This window comes from Portunus trituberculatus, chromosome 50 (assembly GCF_017591435.1).
Source record: "Portunus trituberculatus isolate SZX2019 chromosome 50, ASM1759143v1, whole genome shotgun sequence".
Lineage (NCBI taxonomy): Eukaryota > Metazoa > Arthropoda > Malacostraca > Decapoda > Portunidae > Portunus > Portunus trituberculatus.
The window spans coordinates 31,417,893-31,443,803 of record NC_059304.1 but is presented as its reverse complement, the minus strand read 5'-3'; the positions used below and the strand labels follow the sequence as shown (position 1 = coordinate 31,443,803).

The following is a 25,911-nucleotide window of genomic DNA, read 5'->3' as shown; positions in this document are numbered from 1 at the left end:
GCCGCTGTCGGCAGAGTCACTCCGTCATCCCGCTTCTTCACGACAGCAGATGCTCTTTGCGGGTACTGGCAGTTGGTACTTGATGAGAAGGATCGCCACCTCACAACTTTCATCACCCCGTTCGGCCGGTTTATGCATTGCCGAGGCCCCATGGGCTTCGCAGCTATTGGTGATGCCTACTGCCACCGCGGCGACTTGGCACTCCAAGGGTTGGAGAATTGTGTCAAGGTGGTGGACGACATTCTTCTACTTGATGATGACTTCCCCACACACTTGCAGAGGATTCATCAGATGCTCAGCAGATGCAGAGAGCACGGGATCACCCTCAACAAGGACAAGTTTTCAGTTGCCGAGCCTCAGGTCCAATTCTGTGGCTACAACCTCTCCCCCTCTGGCATCTCTGCAGGCGAAAACCGTGTCAGTGCAATCCGGGACTTTCCTACGCCCGCGAACTTGACTGACCTCCGCTCCTTTATGGGCCTAGTGAACCAGCTGTCAGAGTTCACCCCAGACATAGCAGCCGCAGCCCAGCTTCTTCGCCCTCTCTTGAGCCCTAAACGGACATTCACTTGGACAGCGGACCATGATGAAGCCTTCAACCACGTTAAGACGGTGCTTCTCCAGCCGCCTGTTCTGGCCCACTTTGATCCAGAGCTACCAGTCGTCCTCCAGACGGATGCCTCCCGCCTTCATGGGATTGGGTATGCTCTCCTGCAAGATCACGGCCAAGGATACACACGACCAGTTCAATGTGGCTCACGCTTCCTCACTGATGCTGAGACGCGCTACGCCACCATTGAGCTCGAGCTGCTTGCCGTTGTATGTCCAAGTGTCGGCTCCACCTCATAGGCCTACAGCACTTCACGCTGATGACGGACCATCGGCCATTGGTCCCGATCCTGAATGCCTACACTTTTGACGCGATCGAGAATCCCCGTCTCCAACGTCTGAAGGAGAAAATCTTGCCCTACCTCTTCACAGCCGTGTGGCGTGCTGGGAAGTTGCTATGCATCCCAGATGCTCTGTCGAGAGCCCAAGTCAGCCACCCCACTCCTGAGGACGAGATGGCGTGCACTGCTGCCACTGCCCACCTGCGGTGTGTCGTAGCTGCCAATGCTGAAGGCTCCGACCAAAACACACCACACCATGACGCCGATCGGACGCTCCAGGAATTCAGAGCAGCAGCAAGGGCAGACCTGTCATATGCCCACCACACCGCCTGCGTGACATCTGGCTTCCCGTCCAACCGGTACGAGCTCCACAGTTCCCTACTTCCCTACTGGAAGCTCTGCGACCACCTCTACACAGATGGGGAGCTTGTCCTCTATGGCTAGAGGATCGTGGTTCCTGTAGCTCTCTGCCGCCGTACCCTTGCTCGTCTCCATGACAGCCACCGCAGTGTGGAAGCCACTCGCCGTCGGGCGAGGCAGACTGTTTTTTGGCCTGGCATTGACTCCGACATCGCCAATACTGTTCGTGCCTGTGAACCATGTCAGGTTCTCCAGCAGAGCCAACAACAGGAACCCCTGATGTGCGACGACAACCCATCCAGGCCCTTTGAGTCTGTCTCCGCAGACTTCTTCACAGTCGCTGGCAAGTCCTTTCTTGTCATTGCGGACAGACTCTCGAGATGGCCTGTGGTCGTCCCATGTGGTGCGGACACCACAGCCACATGCACCATCCAGATGTTCTGCCGCTATTTCCGGGAAGTGGGTGTCCCCCTCCGTCTCCGCACTGATGGCGGGCCCCAGTTTGCGAGTGCAGACTTCCAGAACTTCATGGAGTGCTGGGGTGTTCACCACATAGTGACTTCGCCGCACTATCCCCAGTCTAATGGCCATGCTGAGGCGGCTGTCAAGTCGGTGAAGCATCTCATCTTGAAGACAGCCCCCTCTGGCAACATTGACACGGAGAAGTTTGCCAGAGGTCTCCTGGAGCTGCGTAACTCTCCCAACTATACAGGACAATCCCCTTCGCAACACCTCTATGGCCACCCTCTTCGGTCCTGCATCCCTGCCCACTCAGAGTCCTTCTCCGCAGACTGGCAGACCAAGACAGAGGAATGCGACTGCCGCGCTGCCGCCCGAGCTGAACAGGTGCAGGCTCACTATGACCAGCACGCCAGGCCCCTCCCCAAGCTGTGCATTGGAACCACAGTCCGCATCCAGGACCCTGTGTCTCTCCGCTGGGATAAGGTCGGTGTGGTCATGGGCTGCAGCGGGAACAGGGAATATGATGTTCGTCTCCCCAGCGGACGTGTCTGGCGACGCAACCGCCGTCTCCAGTGCCCAGTGCCGCCCAATGGTGATGATCCTCCCCACCACATCCCTGTGGTCCCTTGGTCAGACGAGAAAAGTCCGTCTGCTTTACTTGCTCCCCCAGTTGCCCCACGTCGTTCCCAGCGGCTCATGGAAAAGAGTTCCGCTCGAGACAGTGCTACGAGCGTGAGGGAGGAGGGAGGTGTGGATATGTAATGTAATGTATCATATGTATTCCCTGTACCTCTGATTATTGTATGCCTGGCAACCCACCGTAAGCCTCAGTCTGGCTGGCGTCTCCAAGGCAGGCAGGCACGCGTATGGGGGTCCTTCCAAGGCTTTCTCTGTGTTCCTCTGCCTGAATACGTCTACTACAGTTAGTACGTGTTTCTATGAAGAACCTTCACCTTCGTGGCTGTACTGTCCCGACAGCTACCCAACACCACACCCTCGTGGCGGGTTCCTCCTTCCCAGCTGTGTCTAGCAGACCACTCCTGGTGGATGGATCCAGGTCATCTCAGGGAGCTCCCTTTGTGATGGTCTCTTTTTTTATGCATCCCTTCACATTTGGAGTGCTCATCTGGGGGATTCTCTCATCTCAAGGGTGTGGTCTCCACAGGAGCAGAAGTTTCACATCAACCACCTAGAGATGATGGCTGTTTTCTGGACTCAGCAGTCCTTTCTGCAGGAATAATCAGGCATGGTGGTATCTCTCATGTCAGACAATTCGACAGTGGTGGCCTATTTACGGAATTCAGGAGGCACTCAGTCCGAGTTTCTGTCATGTCTGATGGGGAACATTCTCCGGTGGTGTGATAGCAACTCAGTCTCTCTTTGCCCCAAGTTCGTGCCGGGGCAGCACAGTGCAGTGGCAGACGTCCTCAGTCGCGAGTGTGCAGGCAGGTCTTCCAGGTGTGGGGTGCACCACACATAGATTTGTTTGCAACTGCCTAAAATCACCAATTCCCTCTGTATGTCTCCTCTGCCAGACCCAGGATCTTGGAAAGAGGATATATTCACCTTTCCATGAGGGGGCTTGGAACTGTACGCCTTTCCTTCCTTCTCCCTGATTTATCGGGTGCTGGTTTGGATCAGAGGGTCTGCTTGTCTTCACGTGACTCTGATTGCCCCGCAGTGGCATCAGGCAGACTGGTTTCCTCTTCTTCTGAGTCTCCTAGTGGACCATCCACAAGTGTTGCCTCCATGGGCCTCTCTACTCTGCTAGCCTCATTGCCACCTCATTCACAAGTCCCTAGAGGCACTTCACCTTCATGCATGGAGATTCTCTTCTGAAAGAGAGGCTTTTTGCAGAAAGCTGCTAGACTGCCTTTTCTTTTTTTTTTTTTTTTTTTACGGTAAGGCCTATAGCGCCTGTAGGCACACTTGAAGAGTGTATGGGAAGCGCTGTTCAGCTTCCGCCCCTTAGTGGCACAGGCAATTTTATTTATAGTGGTACCCATATTAGGGCCCATATCACCGCCCAAGCTCATCTTGAGTGTAACCACCTAGAACCTGCGTATCATGATGATATGTAGGTAACTTTAAACCACTCAACAAATGGCAAAGTGTTTTAAGACTGTACGTGGTGGGATTCGAACCTACGTGTGGACGTCTGCCCGATCCCACGCTCACCACCTTATCCACTATGCCACCGCCTGACTGCTCAGACAAAGTGTTTTGTCTTCTGTGGTTGTGGTGAGTCCATGGGTTGTCATCCTCTTTCGGCCTCTGTGATGGACTTTGCAGATGTTTTTTATTTTTCTTTGGGACACAAAACACTTATTCTTGCCGTCCATTAGGGGGTATTGGTATTGTTCTGCATTGGCCCCCATTTTCCAGCAGGCTGGCTTGGATATCTCATAGGGTTTGGTTCTCTTTCGGGGATTTGCCAAGTCGGTTCCTCCCTTTTCATCATGCATTCCTGTGTGGGATTTTTCCTTAGTTTTACCTTCCTTAATGAAGTCCCCTTATGAGCCTCTTCGTTTGGCTTCCTTGAGGGATATTGCAATAAAATCTTTTTTTTCTTTTAGCATTAGCATCTGCTCATCGAGTTAGTGAACTGCATGGGCTTTTAGTGGAAGTTTGTCACTCTGACGGTTGGTCTTCTATGACTTTTTCTTTAGTCCCTGTGATCTTCTAGCGAAGACTCATTTCCTAGGTGATGAATTTTAGTCTGACTTCACCATTCCTGCTCTTATGGAGTACGTTGGTGACTCAGCGAGAGACCAGCTTTTTATACTGAGTCAAAGCTGTCAGGGAGTACCTTGGTAGGACCAGGGATTGTCATCCTAGATGCTCCCGCCTTTTTGTGACTGTTCCTGAGCCTTAGTATGTGGTGCACCCTCATACTTTTTCTCATTGGATAGATCAGATTATCCAGCGTACATATGAGGATGTTTCTGAAGAGGACATGTGCTTGGTTCGACTGAAGGCACATGAAATTAGAGCAGTGGCAACGAGTGCCTTATTCAAGAAGATTCAGAGTATTCCTACCGCTCTTCGGGTAGGAACCTGGAAGAGTATGTCAACATTTGCTACTTTTTTTTATCTTTTTATCTTAGGGGATATTGCTCAACGGTATTTGGATACCTTTTCTCTGGGCCCTGTTGTGTTGGCTCTCAGGGTAATTCAGTAATTTTCCTTTTGGGTCCCTTATATATATATATATATATATATATATATATATATATATATATATATATATATATATATATATATATATATATATATATATGATTCTATGTATTGTCCTCTGTGGGGTTTCGGGTCATTGTACTGTTCCCATGGGGAGAGTTGTGATGCTCCTCTCACTCCTCTGATTTTGTCCCTCTGTCATGGGATACGAGTGCTGCATCCACCTCAGGATATGTATGGCCTCTGCCTTGTAAGGTTTGGGTTTATAAGGATGTGTGTCTTGGGGAGTGAAAGTTGTTCTTAGGGGTGAGGTCATCCTCCCTCCTATACTTGGGATTCAGTTCTTAAGCAATAACTAATAATTATGGGTAGTAGTATATGTAATAACAAATAAGATTTTTTAATATAAAATCCATATTTATTTACATACTTTTAAACCAAAAAGTCTGCATAACGTACAACCAAATCTGTTTTAGCGAATTTTCTGGGTTTGAATTTGCTGGGCGAGGGACTGAACGCGGTAGCTTCGCTGTGATTGGCTAGTTCCCCGCCTCTGTCTCTAGCGCTCCTGGAGCTGGATCAAAGATTCTTTAACAACGTCAGAGCAACCTCCTGCAGCGAAATGGCATCTATGAACGCTTGGAAGGACGGTGACAAGGTTGCTATCAGGTTGCTCTGAGGCTGCTGGGAACACTACCTCTCGAGGTGGTGTTACTGTCTTATATATACATTTATGTTCACAAAACAACATTTCTATTAGCTTCTTACAAACCTTGTCCCCAAGAAAGCATTGTTTTCTAATGCATAAAGTGAAATCTTACATGGAATACCAAAAAATAAAGCAGAGATGAGATCAGCCACAGACGAAGCGGGAGACTCGCGGCCACTCAGCCACTTCTTCTTGTAACCCTTTTGCTTGTTTGTTATTTTCATAATGATTTTTATGTTTTCATTCCTCTATTGCCTGCTATAATGGATATCATATCTTAGTATTCATATACGCTCATGCCACGAGGATAACCTTGACTCCGTGGCACTGAGTGATAGTACTAGTGAAATACCGCGGTATTTCATTAATAATTCACTGTCACTCAGTGATATATATATATATATATATATATATATATATATATATATATATATATATATATATATATATATATATATATATATATATATATATATATATATATATATATATATATATATATATATATATATATATATATTACATACAATACATACATTATATATACAGGAAAATTAAATAAATCACATTCCTTTATATACTATTTTTTTTTAGGGTTTTGTCTATCAAACATTGGTCTGCTTGACAACAGCATTCACATAAAAAACAACATTGATTGATCGATTGATATAAGTTATGGTGCTCCAATGTAACATTTATAATTTACTTTAAACACCACAAAATCACGAGCACTCATCATGTAATCACAACATGGTCTGCTAGGATCTGGTAGGAAGTGGAATGCATGGGAAGACATAAAAATGAGACCAGTTATAGTGATATTTTAATTTTAAAATAAATGTAATATGGATGTGCATCTCCGATTTAAGTAAAATCCATATTACTGCTTAATTAGTTTTCCAAGTCTTGCAAGACAACTATAATGCTTTCAATAAATCAGTGCCTTCTCAAAATTAGTAATATAATTATTTATCACACTTGCTTTGAAGTAAAGCTTAAATACTATAAGTAATACTACTATATAGTATAACACACAACAATCTGAAGTAGTGACACTTGGTTATTCACATGCATGTGATATTTATTTTTAATTCAGATATACAGATAACATACTGATAAAACAATACAAGGATTCAAATAATATTCACTTATAGAGAAAATATACTGATATGCTATGTGAGGAGAGGCTCATATTCTGTAGACTGTTGATTCGCTCTGAAAAAAAAAAAAAAAGAATTACACTTCAAGATCTTGAAATTTTCATGAATCATCTAACAAACTGCTTTCATACATAATCATTATTATTATTATTATTATTATCATCATTATTTATTTATTTATTTACTTTTTTTTGTCCAGATTATGGTTAACCACAGCATTAGATCTTCCCCTTAATCTTCAAAGTAAACTAGGAGAAAATCCTGTGCCAATCTCATTAAATAAAATCCAAGACTGTCGAAAGGACATTTTCATTTTCCTGAGTAGGAACAGAGGTTTTGTCTCTAAAATCACAGTTTTATATCTTCAGCTCCTACTACATATACAACAACTGAGTAGTTACATGGATTTCCACATATGTACTGCACAGTCAGTATATACTGGTGTAGCATTTGTGGAAGAGTGTTGTACTATGTGTGGTGATAGTAGATATTGAATTAGTTTAAAATGTATATATAAGGGAGATATGGCGTGCCGGCTCTTCCTCTCTTCCTAACTATCTTCAATACGCCCAGCCGGCTTCGTTATACCCCCCAGGCAGGCTCTTGTTAAGTTTTGGATCTCCGGTACCACGAGGCTTCAGTACCACGAGGCTTTGCTACTGGCCTTGGCTCCGCCCTTTCCAAGGCTACGATGGGAGGCGGGTTTTGAGGCCAGGACAAACACCAGCAAACCATCCCTTGGTGAACACCTTGCCTCTCTTCGAGCTGGTTCCTCGACTCACCGGAAGAGCAGCCTGCCTGCGCTCCTGCTGCTTTTCTCCATACCTTCACCTGTAACCGCTGTCATCTCCCAGCCACACTCCAGCTTCTGGACTTCACCTCCTGGCTTGTTGCTGAGTGGTTCTTGACTGGTGCGCCTAACCCCAGTGTAATGGTAAGGAAACCAGACAAGTCCTACCGTATGGCCATTGACTATCGTCAGTTAAACTCCATCACTGTTTTCCATGCAGAACCCACTGGCAACATTACTGAAGACTACATGAATTCTCAGGATCCAAGTGTTTCAGCGAGTTAGATCTGTGTAAGGCTTATTATCAAGTACCTCTTACCGACAGGGCCAAAGCTCTCACTGCCTTTCCAACCCACCTTGGGTTAATGGAGTTTCGTTGTATGCCCTTCGGTCTCTCTACTGCCAGTGCTACCTACATTCGCCTCATGCACCTTGTACTCGCTGGAGTATCCAACGTTTCCTTCTATTTTGATAATACTTTTGTTTACTCAAAAGACTGGCCTACACATCTTCAAGCTTTGCAAAGCGTTCTTCAACGGCTGAGAAACCATCATCTCACCATCAAGCCATCCACTACCTCGGATTCATCGTCGACGGGACAAACCTTCGGCCTCAACATGACAAGACGAAGGATATCTTTGCCATGCTTCCACCTACCACCAACCCCCCAGATGGGAACCGCCTTGTCGTGGTGGGGGGGCTTGCGTGCCCCTGTGACCTGGCGAGCTAGGCTAGAGGGGGCTTAGGCCTCTGCTCTGCCCTTTTGAGGGGGAGAGGGCTACCCATGCTAGTAAGGTCGCCAGTGAGGGGCCAGACTAAATGGTTCCTACATAGGCTGCCAGTGGACCAGTGGAGCCACCCGCTGGAGGGATCACCCAATAGGGGCCGTCCTGTGCTGGATGGTTGGGTGTCCAGGCTGGGATGCTTTGGGAGGGGGGTCTCAGCTCTGTCGTGGACAAACGTATCATGTGGGGCCTTTTTTAAAACGACTGGTCCGCATGGGGACGAAGTACCCCGTCCATGGCAGCCAGCGCTCCCTCCCATTGTAATCCCAGTAGATAGTTTCCCTTGCCCCTGGAGCCAATTTTTTATGTAACTTTATACATATGGTTAAACACAAAAAACTGTCAGGTTCTCGTGAGGTGGCTGACCTGGCCCGCGAGACGTCATCTTCAGGTCTGAGTGGGAAGGAGGATTCCCCTCCACAAGGGCCTCCCACAGCAGTCTCCTGTTCTGGGAGTTCTTCTGAGGGATGCATTTCTGCTGCATGTGACTCCCTTTTGATAGTAAATGTTAATCCATCATTTTCCTATCATGCCTTGCACTCACTTCTCAAGGCGTATGGTACGGTTGTTCGCATTCGACTTGTTTATGATAAGGACTTTCTTTCTAACCGCTGCTATGTAACTTTTCTGTCATGTGATGAAGCCCGTCTGGCTTATGAACATGTAGCATCTCTGCCCCTTGCCGGCTCTGGCTTTAAAACTGAATTTCTCCAGTCACGTAATATTTCAGACAGTGACATGGATTATATCCCAAATGTTTTTTAAAACTATTTAGACAATTCAGTTCCAGAAGTCCGCCAGATCCTGCCTCCATGTTGGTTTGTGGCGTACTACAGAAATGGGCGCGGAAATTTCATCCATGTCTCCCGGTACCTGTCCAAAGAGATCGGCATGATTCCTGAGGGAAACCTCAAGAAATATGGTAAAAGGGTGCTAGTGTGAGCGAAAGATATCACGCAGGCAAGGATGTTGCAACATCTACCATGTCCTTCTGACAGCATGTTTGAGACTATTAAGGCACATCCCACCTTTAATTACAGTAAAGGTTGTGTGTACAGTCAGGATCTTTACGAATTTCCTGATGAGGAAATACTAGCAATGTGTCCTAGCTCAGTCAAGAAGGTGACTAAGATGAGGAACTCCTCCAACATGGTCCTTCTCACCTTTTTTGGTTCCACCCTCCCTGACCATGTTAATATCAGACCTATTAATCTTAGGGTGAGGCGTTTTATTTCCCATCCTCTTCAATGTTTCTTGTGCTATGGCTACGGCCATGGCAAAAGCTCCTGTAAGGAAGCTGCTCGATGTGGTAATTGCTCTGCACTAGATTCACACTCTGAGGAGCATTGCAATGCTGCTGCTTACTGTTTCCATTGCTGTGATGCTCACCAGGTACGTTCCAGGCAATGCCCCAGGTATCGCCTGGAGCAGGACATTTTACAGCTTGCTAACTCTCAGTTCATCAGTCTCGGTAGCGCCCGCCGCGAACTCCTGTACCGCCAGAAGGACGGTACTGGTGCGACATCCTATGCTTCATTGGCCGCTCGCTCTTCAGCTGAGTCTGCCGGTCCGAAGACAACTTCTCCTGCTACCTCTCGCTCTGTTGGGGCGGGTGGTCCTGTTCATCTGGCTAATAGGTTTGCCCTTTTGTCCGACGACTCAGTTGAGTCATCTGTAAGAAGTGACGGGAATAATTCGGATATGACCAATGTGACCCATGTAGTGGATGTCCATTTCCCCCCTGCATCGCCTAAGCCTTTGAAGGGACTGACCAAACGGCACCACGGCTCTGCGGAGTCGATAGATTTAGCTCAGCATAAGCAATCTAAGGTTTCTCCCGGTGCACATGATCACTTTTTTTATCCATTCTGATGATATCCCTGTTTTTACTGATGGTTCCAAATCCGACGCAGGCGTTGGGTTTAGTGTGGTTTTCCCCTCTTTTTATCGGTCTGGTAGCCTTCCTTCAGTGGCATCCGTCTTTACTGCGGAGCTGTCTGCCATAGTCTTAGCTTTACAGATTATTTTACTCTGCCGGTTTCGTCTTTTAAAATTTTTAGTGACTGTCACAGTGCTCTTACTGCTCTCTCTTCCCCCATCTCCCTTCACCCATTGGGGCAGCCCTAGAGTGGCTATATCTACTTAGCAGAAGAGGATATTGTGTTGGGTTCTGTTGGGTCCCTGGTCACGTTGGTGTTCCTGGGAATGAACACGCAGACCGCCTCCCTAAAGAGGCAGCAAGTCGTGCTCCATCTCCTGCCCCTGTTCCGTTTCGAGATGTATTTCATCTAATTCATGTGGCGGTTGCAGCAATTTGGCAAAGGAGATGGCTAACTGGGGTCGCAACCTCGAAAATGGGAGAGATCACTACTTACTCTATCCCCCAATGGACATACACCCATGTCCGGGATCGCCGTTACAGATTTTATTGGCGCGACTACATATAGGTCACACGTACCTTACAAATAAGTACCTGATGACCAGGGACCCTCAACCTTACTGTGATGACTGTCTGGTGCCATTTACAACAGTACAGCACTTACTTGTCGAGTTCCCTAGCTTGATAGACTTGCGACACCGCTATCTCTATCGGTGCCACAATGGAGATAGCGGTGTCTATCTCCTATCTGAGGTCCTTGGACCATCATGTATGGCCCTTGACCATGATGTTTTTGTTTTTTTTTGAGAGAAGCTGGCCTCCTTCCCTATTTGTGAATTTTAGAATTTTATTTTATTTCATTATATATATTTTAATGTTTTACAAAGTTTTATTCTTTTTAGTTTTTTAGCTACCTTTAATTATATTGCTTTTAATTGCTCTTAGTTATTTCATAAATTTTCTTTTAAGCCTTTTTGTCTTGATTAAAAATCAATGTAGAGGCGCCAAATAACCCTAGCTGTTGCGGCGCCTTATAAAAAAATCCAATCTATCCACCTACCACCAAGAAGCTTCTCAAAGCTTTCCTTGGACTTGTGTCTTTTTACAGAATGTTTATTCCTCAGGCAGCTGAATACACCCTATCTGATTTTCTCAAAAAGGCTGTTCCAAAAGCCTTGATCTGAAGTGAGGATTTGTTGATGCGGTTCGAACACCTAAAGAACCACTTGGTCTGCCCACCAGTCCTCCGTCTGCCGAACCCGGATCTCGTCTTCGTTCTGAGAATTGATGCCTCTAGCTGCGGGATTGGGGCCATTCTTCTGCAGTACTACGACAACTGTCCCCATCCTGTTGCCTACGCCAGCTGGAAGCTACTTGACCGTGAAACCCAGTACTCCACCACTGAACGCGAGTGCCTTGCAGTCATCTTTGCCATCAACAGGTTTGACTTCTACCTTCGCGGTAAGAAATTCATCTTGGAAGTTGACCACAAGCCTCTGTTATACCTGTCTACCTTCAAAGGCAAGAATGATAGACTGCTTCGCTGGGCTTTGTCTCTTCAAGCCTACAAATTCAGAGTTGTCCATGTAGCAGGAAAAGATAATCTAGGTGCTGACTTGCTTAGTAGATCCTGTTGATCCTACTAATATTGTGTAATCTACTTGTAGCAGATTCTTGTTTGGGGTGATGTGTAAAGGAGATATGCCATGCCGGCTCTTCCTCCCTTCCTAACTACATTCAATCATTCAATACACCCAGCTGGCTTCGTTATACCGCCAAGGCAGGCCCTTGTTAAATTTTGGATCTCCGGTACCACGAGGCTTGCTACTGGCCTTGGCTCCTCCCACCATGAGGCTTCCCTTTCCAAGGCTATGATGAGAGGCGGGTTTTGAGGCCAGGACAGACACCAGCACACCGTCCCTTGATGATCACCTCTCTTCGAGCTGGTTCCTCGTCTCACCGGAAGAGCAGCCAGCCTGGGCTCCTGCTGCTTCTCTCCATACCTTCACCTGCTACCGCTGTCACCTCCCTGCCGCACTCCAGCTTCTGGACTTCACCTGCTGGTTTGTTGCTGAGTGGATCTTCACTGGTGTGCCTAACCCCAGTGACTCAGCACGCCGTCTCCTTGCACACGACAGCAGTGGTTCGATTGTTTGTTATTGTCTCTTAGTGTTAATACACTCATTCTGTTTTGTCTTGTTTTCCTTTCCAAAGGGCTAGTCTAACTAATCCTGGCTTAACATCATATATTTTGAGGGCGAGAGATCGTGGCCTCCCATTTCCCATTATTCCCAGTTTTCAGTTCATTTAATCCATCTATTTCAGAGCTAGTTAGAGGCTTCCCAAGTTCAGGAAAACTTCCATTCCTTAAAGGAGTTCATGATATTCGACCAGTTCTTGGCTTCGCTGAATCCTGACATCTGCACCTTCATCAAAGAACACCGACCTTCGTCTCTTGTCCGAGCAGTAAAGCTAGCTGATGACTGGGCATCGGCACACTACACCAGTAAACCCTCCTTCAGGTCTTCTCCGTCATTCTTCAAGTCTCCTCTCAAGAAAACACCGCCTGTTCACTCGTCACCTTTACCGACTTCTTCCACTACCAGGTGTCATGGATGCGGTGAGTTAGGCCACATTAGACCCCGGTGCCCCAAGAACCCTCGTGCCTTCAAGGAGTATCCTCCATCTCAACCTTTCATGGTAGGATTTTGCCTGTCTGATCACAGTGTTCCTCGGCCCCTTGTTTCAGGCACCGTTAATGGATCATGGACATCTTCAATTCTTAGGGATACTGGCTATTCCTGCAATGTGGTTGCAGAAGAAGTTCTACCTGATGACATTAGCAACTGCCGTTCCTGTCAAGTTGCTGACTACCTGGGCCGTGTTGATACCTTTCCCATCTTCCAGTGATATACATCACTGGAAGGTTGGACTGACGCAATCCGAGCTCCCATCAAGTTTGCCAGTGTCCTAATAGGTAATGTCCCAGGGGTTCATACACCAAAGGAACCATATCCTACCTTCAGTTATGATGAGCTAGTTTCAGTTCCAGGATTCTCATCTGCCTCAGCAGTAACACTTCCAATCCAGAGTTTTCCGAAGCCTTCCTCTGTCTCCCAAGACTCTCTGCCTCCTGTTACTTCATCCGTCTCCCAGGACTCTATGCCTCTTGTTACTTCCTCACTATGTGCTGTGGAGACTCGTGCCTCAACCCCTAGGATGAAGCGCCTCCACCCACTTCATCTCCCGGATCTCCAGCCTCTGTCTGTCACTCCTGAGGACCTGTGATACTCTGACCATCACCCACACCAAGGCTGCAATGGGAGAGATAGACCAAGTCTGGAACAACTCCACCTTCCAGTTTCTTTACCAAGACGGACTCCTCTATAGGAAGTGTCTCTCTTCACGCCGTCCAGAGAAGGTGGGGAAACTATGTTTAGTTGTTCCACGGAAGTGTCGGCCCATTGTATTGAATATTGCACATAAAAATCCTTTAGCTGGTCACTACTCTCATAGCAAGACAACAGAAGGTTGCTGACCAATTCTTCTGGCCTGGAATGGGTACTGACATCAGAGTACACTGCTGTTCTTAAAAAATCCTTTAGCTGGTCACTACTCTCATAGCAAGACAACAGAAGGTTGCTGACCAATTCTTCTGGCCTGGAATGGGTACTGACATCAGAGTACACTGCTGTTCTTACGACAAGTGCCAGCGCTTTTCTCAAAAGGGACGAGTAAAACCAGCCCCCGTGCAGCCTCTGCCCATCGTTACCGAAACCTTTGCTCGGGTTGCAATAGATCTGGTTGGACCCCTCTCATCTCCATCATCTGCTGGTCATAAGTATATCTTGACCCTAATAGATTTTTCCACAGGATTTCCCAAGGCTCTGCCATTAAAGGATATCAACTCTATTTCAGTGGCTGAAGCTCTCCTCACCATCTTTTCCCGAGTCAGTATCCCTCGTGAAGTCCTGTCCAACCGTGGAACGCAGTTTACCTCGGCCTTGATGAAGGAACAACATCAACTACTCGGAGTCAAACCCGTGTTTACTACTCCCTATCATCCCAGTGGCAACGGTCACATTGAAAGGCTGCACAGTCCTTTGAAATCCATCCTAAAGAAGCTCTGCAGTGAGAAACCACGTGAGTGGCATAGGTATCTAATACCAACCTTGTTTGCCCTTAGAGAAACTCCCATTGACAGGACAGGATTCTCACCCTTTGAACTACTCTATGGATGCAGCGTCTGTGGTCCTCTCTCCGTGCTCCGCGACTTCTGAGAAGACAAGACACTCCCACAAGATGAACGGACCAGCTTCCAGTATGTTCTAGAGCTTCGAGAGAAACTGGAAGAGTGCAGCAAGATTGCTGTTCAGAACGCTGAAGTAAGCAGCCGCCTCTACAAGACCTACTTCGACAACAAATCACAAGATAGGAACTTCAAGCCAGGAGAAGAGGTTCTTATCCTGCTCCTTGTGTCCTGGAAAGGCCCTTACAAGATCTTGGAGAAAAGGGGTAAGGTTGACTATCTTATTGATGTTCCCCAGGGGCCTAAAGTCTTCCATGTTAATATTTCAAAGAAATACCATCGCCGAGCCCAAGTCCATTGTGTTCAGGTCCTGAATGAAGCTACTATGCTAGAAGCACTCTCGGCACCCGGGAAGGATGGATCAACCGTTATTGAGGAGCCGCTTCCCGATGAAGTGTTCCACACCCCGACAACACAGAGCTCCTCGGACTTCTCAGATCTTCGGCCTCATATAGGAGAAGCCCTCACCTGGGAACAGCATTCCAGTACTGAAGACCTTTTGGGTGAGTTTACGGATGTATTTTCCGATATTCTAGGTCACTGCACTATCTTGGAATGTGACATCACCCTTACCACGACCGACCGAATGCAGAGTAAGGTGTATCCAGTCCCTATTCATCTCCAGCCATCTTTCAGACAGGAAGTTGAGACACTCTTTCAACAGGGGATTATTCAACGCTCATCCTCTCCCCACTGTTCTCCTGTTGCAATGGTAAGGAAACCAGACAAGTCCTACCGTATGGCCATTGACTACCGTAAGTTAAACTCCATCACTGTTTTCCATGCAGAACCCACTGGCAACAATACTGAAGACTACATAAATTCTCAGGATCCAAGTATTTCAGCGAGTTAGATCTGTGTAAGGCTTATTATCAAGTACCTGTTACCGACAGGGCCAAAGCTCTCACTGCTTTTCCAACCCACCTTGGGTTAATGGAGTTTCGTCGTATGCCCTTCGGTCTCTCTACTGCCTGTGCTACCTACATTCGCCTCATGCGCCTCGTACTCGCTGGACTATCCAACGTTTCCTTCTATTTTTATAATATTTTTGTTGATTCAAAGGACTGGCCTACACATCTTCAAGCTTTGTGAAGCGTTCTTCAATGGCTGAGAAACCATCATCTCACCATCAAGCCATCTAAGTGTCGTTTTGGCGTCTCCTCCATCTACTACCTCGGATTCATCGTCGACAGGACAACATGACAAGACGAAGGATATCTCTGCCATGCTTCCACCTACCATTAAGAAGCTTCTCAAAGCTTTCCTTGGACTTGTGTCTTTTTACAGAATGTTTATTCCTCAGGCAGCTGAACAAACCCTATCCGATTTTCTCAAGAAGGCTGTTCCAGAAGCCTTGATCTGGAGTGAGGATTTGTTGATGCGGTTCGAACACCTAAAGAACCACTTGGTCTGCCCACCAGTCCTCCGTCTGCCGAACCCATATCTCGTCTTCGTCCTGAGAAGTGATGCCTCTAGCTGCGGTATTGGGGCCATTCTTCTGCAGTACTACGATGACTGTCCCCATCCTGTTGCCTACGCCAGCCGGAAGCTACTTGACCGTGAAACCCGGTATTCCACCACTGAACGCGAGTGCCTTGCAGTCATCTTTGCCATCAACAGGTTTGACTTCTACCTTCGCAGTAAGAAATTCATCTTGGAGGTTGACCACAAGCCTCTGTTATACCTGTCTACCTTCAAAGGCAAGAATGATAGACTGCTTTGCTGGGCTTTGTCTCTTCAGGCCTACAAATTCAGAGTCGTCCATGTAGCAGGAAAAAATAATCTAGGTGCTGACTTTTGATTTTTTATTTTTTTTATTTATAACATGTGGGCTTTTCACGGGAATTTATGGGCTAAAGGGGATACTTCCTTAGTAGATCCTGTTGATCCTACTAATTTTGTGTAATCTACTTGTAGCAGATTTTTGTTTGGGGGGATGTATAAAGGAGATACGCCATGCCGGCTCTTCTTCCCTTCCTAACTACCTTCAATACACCCAGCTGGCTTCGTTATACCGCCAAGGCAGGCCCTTGTTAAATTTTGGATCTCCGGTACCACGAGGCTTGCTACTGGCCTTGGCTCCTCCCCACCATGAGGCTTCGGTACCAAGAGGCTTTGCTACTGGCCTTGGCTCTGCCCTTTCCGAGGCTATGATGGGAGGCAGGTTTTGAGGCCAGGACAGACACCAGCACACCGTCCCTTGATGATCACCTCGCCTCTCTTCAAGCTGGTTCCTCGTCTCACCAGAAGAGCAGCCAGCCTGGGCTCCTGCTGCTTCTCTCCATACCTTCACCTGCTACTGCTGTCGTCTCCCTGCCGCACTCCAGCTTCTGGACTTCACCTGCTGGTTTGTTGCTGAGTGGATCTTCACTGGTGCGCCTAACCCCAGTGACTCAGCACGCCGTCTCCTTGCACACGACAGCAGTGGTTCGGTTGTTTGTTATTGTCTCTTAGTGTTAATACACTCATTCTGTTTTGTCTTGTTTTCCTTTCCAAAGGGCTAGTATAACTAATCCTGGCTTAACATCATATATTTTGAGGGCGAGAGATCGTGGCCTCCCATTTCCCTCACAGTATACATTAATGGTATAATCGTGCTAAGCATGTTTTTTTTTCTTTATGTAAAAAGGCCATTGGCAAAGGACTACAGAATTATTAGGAAAAAAATACAATTCCAAAAATTGCAATTAAAAAGAAGACCAGTGAGATGCCCCAGAGTCTAAAGCATTAGTAAAAAAAAAAAAAAATACAGGATGTATCTGAAACCTCTTTGTTGAAAGTGTTTGAGTCAAAGATTTAGAAACAGACAGAGAGCTTTAGAAATCATTAGAGAAAGGGATGAATGATTGAGGATACTTGTTTACTCTTACATTAGAGAGGTAGACAAAATAAGGGCAAGAGAAAGCAGTTTTCTCCAGCAAAGCCATGGGAGCTGAGAGGAGGGGATACATGTAGTTAGCAACATCAGAAGAGTATATAGTGTGAAAATAGCAGTAGAAGATAACAAGAGATGCAACATTGAAATAATGAGAGACTGCAGACAAATTTTTCTTTTAAGTAAGAAAAAAAATCAGGCTAAGAACCCATGTCAGAGACCCATCTCTGTGTGCTGAGCATTTAACAGAGGTGATGGTGTCTGACATGGAGGTGTACATTCCTCACTCTTTCAACCTAAACTTTCAAACCTGAAGTTTAACACAGCTTCTTCTCACACTATAAATGATACAGAGGTTGCCTACAAAAGGATACTTGAGCCTTCCATCAGCTGAATCTCATATGCTTTATATTTCTGTCTGGAGCAATGCCAAATCTGGTCAACTTGCTAAACACTAGTTCATTAACAGAAAATATCTAAATCTTTTGAAATCAAACTCCCCTTGAAACTTCTGCCATCTGACCAAAAATATTTCCAGTAACATTAATTCTTCATCTTTCCCTGATTTATTTCATCATGATGGTACCAATGCCATCTCATCTGTCTAGAAAGCTGAACTTTTCTATCAAATCTTTGTTAACAACTCCACCTTCAATGATTTTGGGTTTGTCCCTCCCTCTCTTTCTTCCTCTGACTATAGTGGTGCCTTGGAATACGAACTTAATCTGTTCAAAATTTTGTTCTTACTCCAAAGCATCAAAATACATTTATTCTTATGGAAGTAATTATAATTCGTTCCAAACCACCGCCCAAGACAAAAAAAAAAAAAAAAAAAAATTTCCACCTAATTTCTTACTTTTTGAATACTATTACTATATATACTACAGTGGTACCTCGACATATGATTTTAATTCGTTCCGTGACGATCATTGTATATAAAAAAAACTGTATATCAAATAAATTTTTCCCATAGAAATTAATGGAAATACAATTAATTCATTCTTGTGATATGAATTTAACCCTCCAACCAAAAACATTCTTTATATACAAACTAAATATAGATTTAATATAAGATAAATACAACGTTTGTTGTATACATGATATAAATTAACTATATTGCTCAAAATAACAACTTAACCCACAAAACTCGGGACACATCGATAGACGTCTCTCACTCTAGCCAAGGCCGCTGAACCTGATCGGACGCAAGGCCACATAAACCCATGATACGACCTCATTCAACCTGTGATATTTTGGTAACCATGACATCTAGAGACTTCTGTTTTTTTGCATTGCAAAGAGGAAGATTTGTTTGTGGGCAGGAGTACACATATGCTCTACGTCACTGTGTCACCAATGATGGAGGGTGGGAGCGAGTGATTTCACTGTGATTCCGCCACCTCTCCCGTGAGCCATCTATACCTCAGGTCTCTTGCCATGTTACGGGGAGACAACTTTTGAGTGAGAGTGGTATCAGAACAGGAGAGAGAGAGAGAGAGAGAGAGAGAGAGAGAGAGAGAGAGAGAGAGAGAGAGAGAGAGAGAGAAGGACTGAGGACTCACCAGGCCACCAAGCAGACACAAAAGCGAGCCAAGGCAAAAGTGTGTGAGTACTGCTCACGGAAAGGACACACTTCTGCTACTTGCCACGCCAGAACTGACGATTTACGTCAAGAGCGTCTCCTACAGCGGCTCCTTACGGTGGAAAGACACACAGCCACACCCTTCCCACCTGCAGCGCCTCAGCCCGCCCACCACCTCACTTCATTTCAGTCCTTACCACAACCTCGCCCACTCCTTCCTCAGCCTGGTATCTGGAATCAGAGCCAGGGGCGGCAGTGGACCACTCCTCTTCACCAGTACCAGCAGTCGGCCGCGGACCCTAACCACCACCTCGGACTAGCAGGCCTCGCTCACTACCATCCCTCACCATGGTACAGCCAGCTTGCCCCGCCGCCAACTAAAGGTCGTCTCTAGCAACGTCCGTGGTCTCCGGACTAACCTTGCAGACTTATACCACAACTGTGTGCAACGACACAATGCAGACGTTGTTGTGGTGACAGAGACATGGCTGAACAGTGAGGTGGAGCCCACGTATGGCAGGATGCAGGGCTTCACCCACTGGGTGAGGAGGGACCGACAGGAGCGAACAGGAGGTGGAGTGGCTGTCTGCTTCAAGGAAGGAATGCAGGCCCAGCTACTCGACATAGACACGCCTCCACTGATGGAGATGATGTACTTCCGAGTAACGCTGGCAGACCGCTCAGCCCTCCTACTGTGTGCCCTTTATCGCCCCCCGCGACAAGGGCCTGACTCACTCCTGTACCTGACTGAGACTTTAGACAACCTGATGATGGCACACAGCTGCAGCCACGTGCTGATTGTGGGAGATCTCAATCACCACCTGGAAAGAGACGCCTACGAGAATCTCCTGGAGGTGCAGGGTCTGACAGATCATGTCACCTTCCCCACACATGAACGAGGAGGGACATTAGACCCTGTCATCTCAGACTACCAGGAGGACAAGCTTCAGTGTCATCAGCTGGGGCTCGTGGGCAGCTCTGATCATCACGCTGTACTGACACAGCTGGAAGTGGGCGTGGCTCGGGACGAGGCCACCACCCGCACCATCTGGCTGTGGAACAAAGCAGACTGGGCTTCCCTGCGCCGCGACCTGACCCACACCCCATGGGCCACTCTGCTACAGGGAGGAGCAGAGAGTGAAGCACTTGCACTTACCTCTCACCTTCTCGCCCTCCAGAGACGCCACGTCCCACACAGGGAATACACCACCAGACCGACGGATCAGCCATGGTTTGGCTACCGTTGCCGTGTTGCTGCTGAGGCAAAGTATGCTGCCTGGCTCCGCTACAAGAGGAACCCGACTCGGCGCAACAAGGACTTGCATAGGGCTGCATGCAGGAGGATGGTGGTAACCAGCAAGTGGGCCTTAAAAAAGTGGGAGGAAAGCCTGCGCCGGAAACTGTGTGGCACTGGCGTAGGAAACAAAACTTGGTGGTCCCTTGTTAAGGACAAACAGGAACTGGCCACCAAGAATCCATCCCTCCCTCAGCAAGCAGGACGGTACTGTCGCCACCAGCAGTAAGGAGAGGGCACAGTTGCTGGCTTCCTTGTTTGCTGGAAAAATGAAGGTGGGGAATCCACAGCAGCCACCGCCTCAGCTGGTCCAGCAATGTGAGAAGACTGTCACCATGGTGGAGGTGACGCATCAGCAGGTGAAGCGATTATTGCGGGGCTGGACACACAGAAAGCTACCGGCCCTGATGACATCAGCCCGCACCTGCTGAAGCGATGCTCCCAGGAACTGGCTGCCCCTCTCACCCAAGTCTTCACAACTTGTGTACGGGAAAACGTCTGGCCTTCAGTGTGGAAGGAGGCTCGAGTAGTTCCGTACACAAAAAGCTCCAGGACGGACCCAAAAAACTACAGACCCATATCCCTGTTGTCAGTGGTGGGTAAAGTGTTTGAGAGGGTCGTGGCAGAGGTGGTGTGTAGCCATCTCAAGGACAATGCCCTCCTCTCAGACCAACAGTTTGGGTTCAGACCTGGAAGGTCAACCTCCGACCTAATGATGCTTCTCACCAGGCAGTGGCAGGACGCCCTCGACGACGGCAAGGACACTATAGTGGTTGCTTTGGACATAGCTGGAGCTTTTGATAAAGTATGGCACAACGGATTACTGGAAAAGCTTCGTGCTAAAGGCATCCAGGGTGGCTTGCTACGACTCCTGGGAAATTACCTGCAGGACAGAAGCCTCAAGGTGGTTGTCAACGGGCAAACATCTGAGTCCCTGCCTGTGGAGGCATCAGTGCCACAGGGTTCAATTCTTGGCCCACTCCTGTGGAATATCTATGTGGATGATCTTCTCCAGCTACTGCCAGGAGTCAAGGCCTATGCTGATGACTGCACCCTCTCCTATACCTATCCACGCCAGGACAGTGGGCGGGCTGCTGAGGCCATCAATCAGCAGCTACGAGTGATAGAGGAGTGGGGTGCTCGCTGGCAAGTGACATTCGCGCCGGAGAAGACACAGGCAATGGTTGTCTCTCGGTCCCCAGCCGCCATGGCAGCAATGGCAGGAAAGTTGTCTTTTGGCGCTGCTGCTCTCCCACTCCAAGATGACGTCAAGATACTTGGAGTGGAGGTGGATCGAGGGCTGAGGTTTGACAGCCATGTCAAATCCATTGCCAAGAAAGCCTCTCACAGGATCTCCGCTCTCAGAAGGATCGCCAGTTTCCTCGACAGGAAGGGAGACTGCTGCTGTACAAGGCACAGGTGCGGCCCCACCTTGAGTACGCAGCTCTCTCCTGGATGTCCTGTGCCGCCACACACAGAAGGAGACTGGACAGCATCCAACGCCGCGCCATACGGCTAGTAGATGCTGCAATACCACCTCACCCAGAGCCTGAGCGTCCTCTTGATTCACTGGAACACCGCAGAGATGTGGCGGCGATCGTAGTGTTCCATAAGGCACAGGTGCAAAGAGTGCCACATCTGGCAGGGCTGCGTCATCCTCTGAGAGTCACCGCACGGAGCACGAGAACGGTGCTCAATGGTGGTGACGCCGTAGAGGTGCCGCGATCCCACGGGTGTCAGCATCAACGCACCTTCGCAGGACGCGTCTCCAGGATGTGGAACTTGTTCACGGCCGCGGTGCCTCACGTCCAGGAGATGAACACACACAGTGTCAAACTGATGGCACATAAGTGGAGACAGACACTGCCAACTCCTCTGACACTCTTTGTGACGTGACACTCAGTGTAGTGCAGTGCGTGAATAGTGCTAGTGAAGTGAAAAGAACAGTGCTCCATCTTGTATATTATCTATTTTTAAGTCTTGTAAATATTGTAGAGAAATAGATTGTAGTACCCTTAGAATAGGTAGCACACGACAGTGCGCCTTTGGGTACATGTTCTTCTGTATAAATTATGTTTAAATAAAAAAAAAAAAAAAAGAGAGAGAGAGAGAGAGAGAGAGAGAGAGAGAGAGAGAGAGAGAAAGGATACAAGGGGCCCGTTTTCTCTCGCTCTAGCCAAGGCCGCTGAACCAGATCGGACGCAAGGCCACATTCACTGATGATACTACCTTATTCTAGCTGTGATATTTTGGTAACCATGACATCTAGAGACTTCTGATTTCTTGCATTGCCAAGAGGAAGAGTTGCTTGTGGGCAGAAAACCATTTGTACTCACTCGTTTATTGAATTTCTAAGTGTAATCAGTATGTGAATACAGGCTATTTTGTGTGTTTCTCACCAAACTTTTACTTTTGGGACCCATGATCTTGAGTTCACAAAACTTAATAAAAAATACACACTACCAAGGAGCACAGACACATACATGTACAAAGGATGAACAACGATACACAACGCGGGCTGAATGTTCGGGTAGACGCGGGTAGCCGAGCGATCGCTGCGCCTTCTACCAATGGCTAATTGTATCTTAAAAATATCGTCGTATTTCAAGGCATAAATTATATAAAACTTTTTGTCGCATATCAAAAAAATTGTATGTTAGAGCGATCATATGTCGAAGTACCACTGTACTACTATTATGCTATAACTATGAAAGATAGGAAACTAAAGCAGGAAAGTAAGCAAAAATGTAATATAATGAAAATTCAACTTCTCGTGGTCAGAAACAAGCATCGCCACATCCTCATGTGACTCCATCAAGCCAGCACTGCACACTCTTATATAAGTCAATAAGATTTTTTTTATATACTGCATTCATTATGGAAAATAAATCAGAATCAAGAGTCAACGTTTCCTGGTCAAGACGGCTCCTGACCATGACGGCTCTCCCCGGTGGCCCCGTGTTTACCATGACGACCCCACACCAAATTTTAGGTTATTGTCCTCTTATTTCTTTCATTATGTTAACACGTTAACCATGGATGGCAACTCAGCGTTCCTGAGATAGTGTTTTGTACTATGGAGCGTTAAAAACCATAATGAATTGGTACACTGGTGTACTGTACCTTGCACATATAGTGCATATATGTATCCAGGGTGTAACACGACTTTCTGTAATTATTGAAAGAGGTAAGAGAACATGCATTTCTAAGTAGTAAATGTTATATACACATATGCATTTTAAGATTTTGTTTACCCATAAGATGATTTTAAAATTTCTGAGAGGCGCACGATAGTCCACTGTGTTTTTTATGAGGTGACAATGACCGTTGCTAGCTTGCAGCAGCAGCCGGAGGTGCCACTTCACTAAATACCGAATGTTTTAATATCACGTTTTGCAATCTTACATTTAGGACAGATTGTATCAACAAGTATGCAATTTACTGACAAACATCACACGATAACATTATTGCGGTGATTAAAAGTAAGCACTCACGTACGGTACTACGTGGTACAGTACCTATCACTGGGTGAGGAAGGATGCGGACGGGTGGGGGAGTGGGGAGCGACTGATTTATTAATACAATCTGTCTTGCTCTATTAACAAGTATAATTCAAAACCATCTTACGGGTAAAAAAGAAACTGAGGCCACTGTGGTCTGTAGTGTGGTAAACATGGGACCATCGGGGAGGGGAGGGGGGCGTGCTGTCATGGAGGGCTGTTGTGGTTAGGGGCCGTGTTGACCATAACCCAGCATCAACACATCCTCTTCAAGCTGACTCCATCAAGCCAGCATTACACACTCTTATCTAAACCAATAACAATTCCAATACTCTCATGCATCACAATATGATTCTAAACTGCTTACTTATCCATGGAAATACATGTATATCTTATATCTCACCAAGAAATGCATAAAAAAATTATAAAAATACACCATACTGACATAAGTGCTCTCCCCATCCTCACGCTTGGCACCCTCACACCTACACAAACATATCCTTGTAAAAGCTGATACGTGATTGGCTAAGTGTCCATCATCTTGAAAACAATGAGCCAATGACAGGCCTCAATATATGACAGATAGCCTCAAGCATAAACAAACTGTGTGGCATAAAGGAGCGCAGCTTCTGAAAAGCGCCAAAATCATGCCTGAAAGGCTTTAACGTAAAAGTCACGATCATGCCTGACGGGCTATAAGGGTTAAGGCTTTTAATTCATGAGCTGGATTCTCTCTACAGTAATACTCCACTTAACGAACGTTCGTTTAACGAATTTTCGGTTTAACGCACTATATAAAGTTAGACCAAAAATCCGCAAACGTACAACCACATCCGTTTTAGCGAATTTTCTTGGTTTGAATTTGCCAGGTGAGGGACCGAACGCAGTAGTTTCACTGTGATTGGCTGGCTCCCCTCCTCTGTCTCTAGCGCTCCTGGAGCTGGATCCAAAATTCTTTAACAACGTCAGAGCAACCTCTTGCAGCGAAATGGCATCCATGAATGCTTGGAGGGATGATGACAAGGTTGCTTTCAGGTTGCTCTGAGGTTGCTGGGAACACCACCTCTGGAGGTGGTGTTACTGTCGTATATATGCATTTATGTTCACAAAACAACATTTCTATTAACTTTCAACAAACTTTGCCCCAAGAAAGGATTGTTTTGTAATGCATAGCATAAAGTGAAATCTTACATGGAATACCAAAAAATAAAGCAGAGATAAGATGAGCCACAGACGAAGCGGGAGACTCGCAGCCACTTGGCCGCTTCTTCTTCTTCTTGTGACCCTTTTGCTTGCGTGTTACTTTCATCATGATGTTTATGTTTTCACTCCTCTCTTGCCTGCTATAATGGATATCATATCTTAGTATTCATCTACGTTCATGCCACGAGGATAACCTTGAATCAGTGGCACTGAGTGATAGTGAATTACTAATGAAATACCGCGGTATTTCATTAATAATTCAGTCACTCAGTGCCACGGAGTCGAGGTTATCCTCATGGCATGAGCGTATATGAATACTAAGATATGATATCCATTATAGCAGGCAATAGAGGAGTGAAAACAAATATCATGGAGAAAGACAACATGCAGGCTAAAAGGGTCACAAGAAGAAGAAGCGGCCGAGTCGCCGCAAGTCTCCCGCTTCGTCTGTGGCTCATCTCATCTTTGCTTTATTTTTTGTTATTCCATGTAAGATTTCATTTATGCATTACAAAACATTCCTTTCTTGGGGGCAAAGTTTGTAAAAAGCTAATAGAAATGTTATTTTGTGAACATAAATGCAAGAATGTGAGAGAATTTGTACGTAGCTCCTCTAACTTCCAATGACTCATATGACATCATAAAAGTAGTGGTAAACCAGTGGCCCAATATGCTGTCAAACGTATATATAATTTTTTTTTTTTTTAACCCATGTGGTATGTTGGGAACCAGCCCAGAACGCATCCCCCCATTTCCATTATTTCCTATGGGAAAATTACGTCCACTTAATGAATTTTTGCTCTACGAACAGCTTTGACACCCTCTGTCCTGTTCGTTAAGTGGAGTATTACTGTATTTCCCTCAGATCTTCTAGAATCTTCCATATGTCTGCATGTCTCATGACCATGTGTGCTGCTACGCTAGGCAATGATC

At 46.6% G+C, this 25,911-nt stretch overlaps 2 protein-coding genes across 8 annotated transcripts in view; one reads left to right on the top strand and one right to left on the bottom strand.

The window, feature by feature from the left end:
- Window positions 1–869: 869 nt before the first annotated feature.
- LOC123499964 lies at window positions 870–2,952 on the top strand. Its single transcript, XM_045248496.1, has 4 exons — window positions 870–1,249; window positions 1,337–2,444; window positions 2,636–2,791; window positions 2,878–2,952. Exons 1-4 carry the CDS (start codon window positions 870–872, stop codon window positions 2,950–2,952), a joined length of 1,719 nt encoding a protein of 572 aa, XP_045104431.1.
- Window positions 2,953–6,169: 3,217 nt separating this feature from the next.
- Window positions 6,170–25,911, bottom strand: part of LOC123500148 (mucolipin-3-like) — a 608,730-nt gene continuing 588,988 nt past the window's right edge. For all 7 annotated transcript variants that reach the window (XM_045248826.1, XM_045248829.1, XM_045248827.1 and 4 more), the window contains one exon: window positions 6,170–6,816. Coding sequence is in view for 6 of the 7 variants with exons in the window: in XM_045248829.1 (XP_045104764.1) it covers window positions 6,774–6,816 (43 nt within the window). In the remaining variant the exon portion in view is untranslated. The remainder of the gene's footprint in view (window positions 6,817–25,911) is intronic.

Excerpts from the sequence above, each read along its gene's own strand:
- LOC123499964 (XM_045248496.1), top strand. The coding sequence starts at position 870 with ATGACGGACCATCGGCCATTGGTCCCGATCCTGAATGCCTACACTTTT. Across the intron at positions 1,250-1,336 it reads TCTGGCTTCCCGTCCAACCG|GATCGTGGTTCCTGTAGCTC; the intron begins GTACGAGCTCCA and ends CTATGGCTAGAG. Across the intron at positions 2,445-2,635 it reads CTCGAGACAGTGCTACGAGC|TTAGTACGTGTTTCTATGAA; the intron begins GTGAGGGAGGAG and ends CGTCTACTACAG.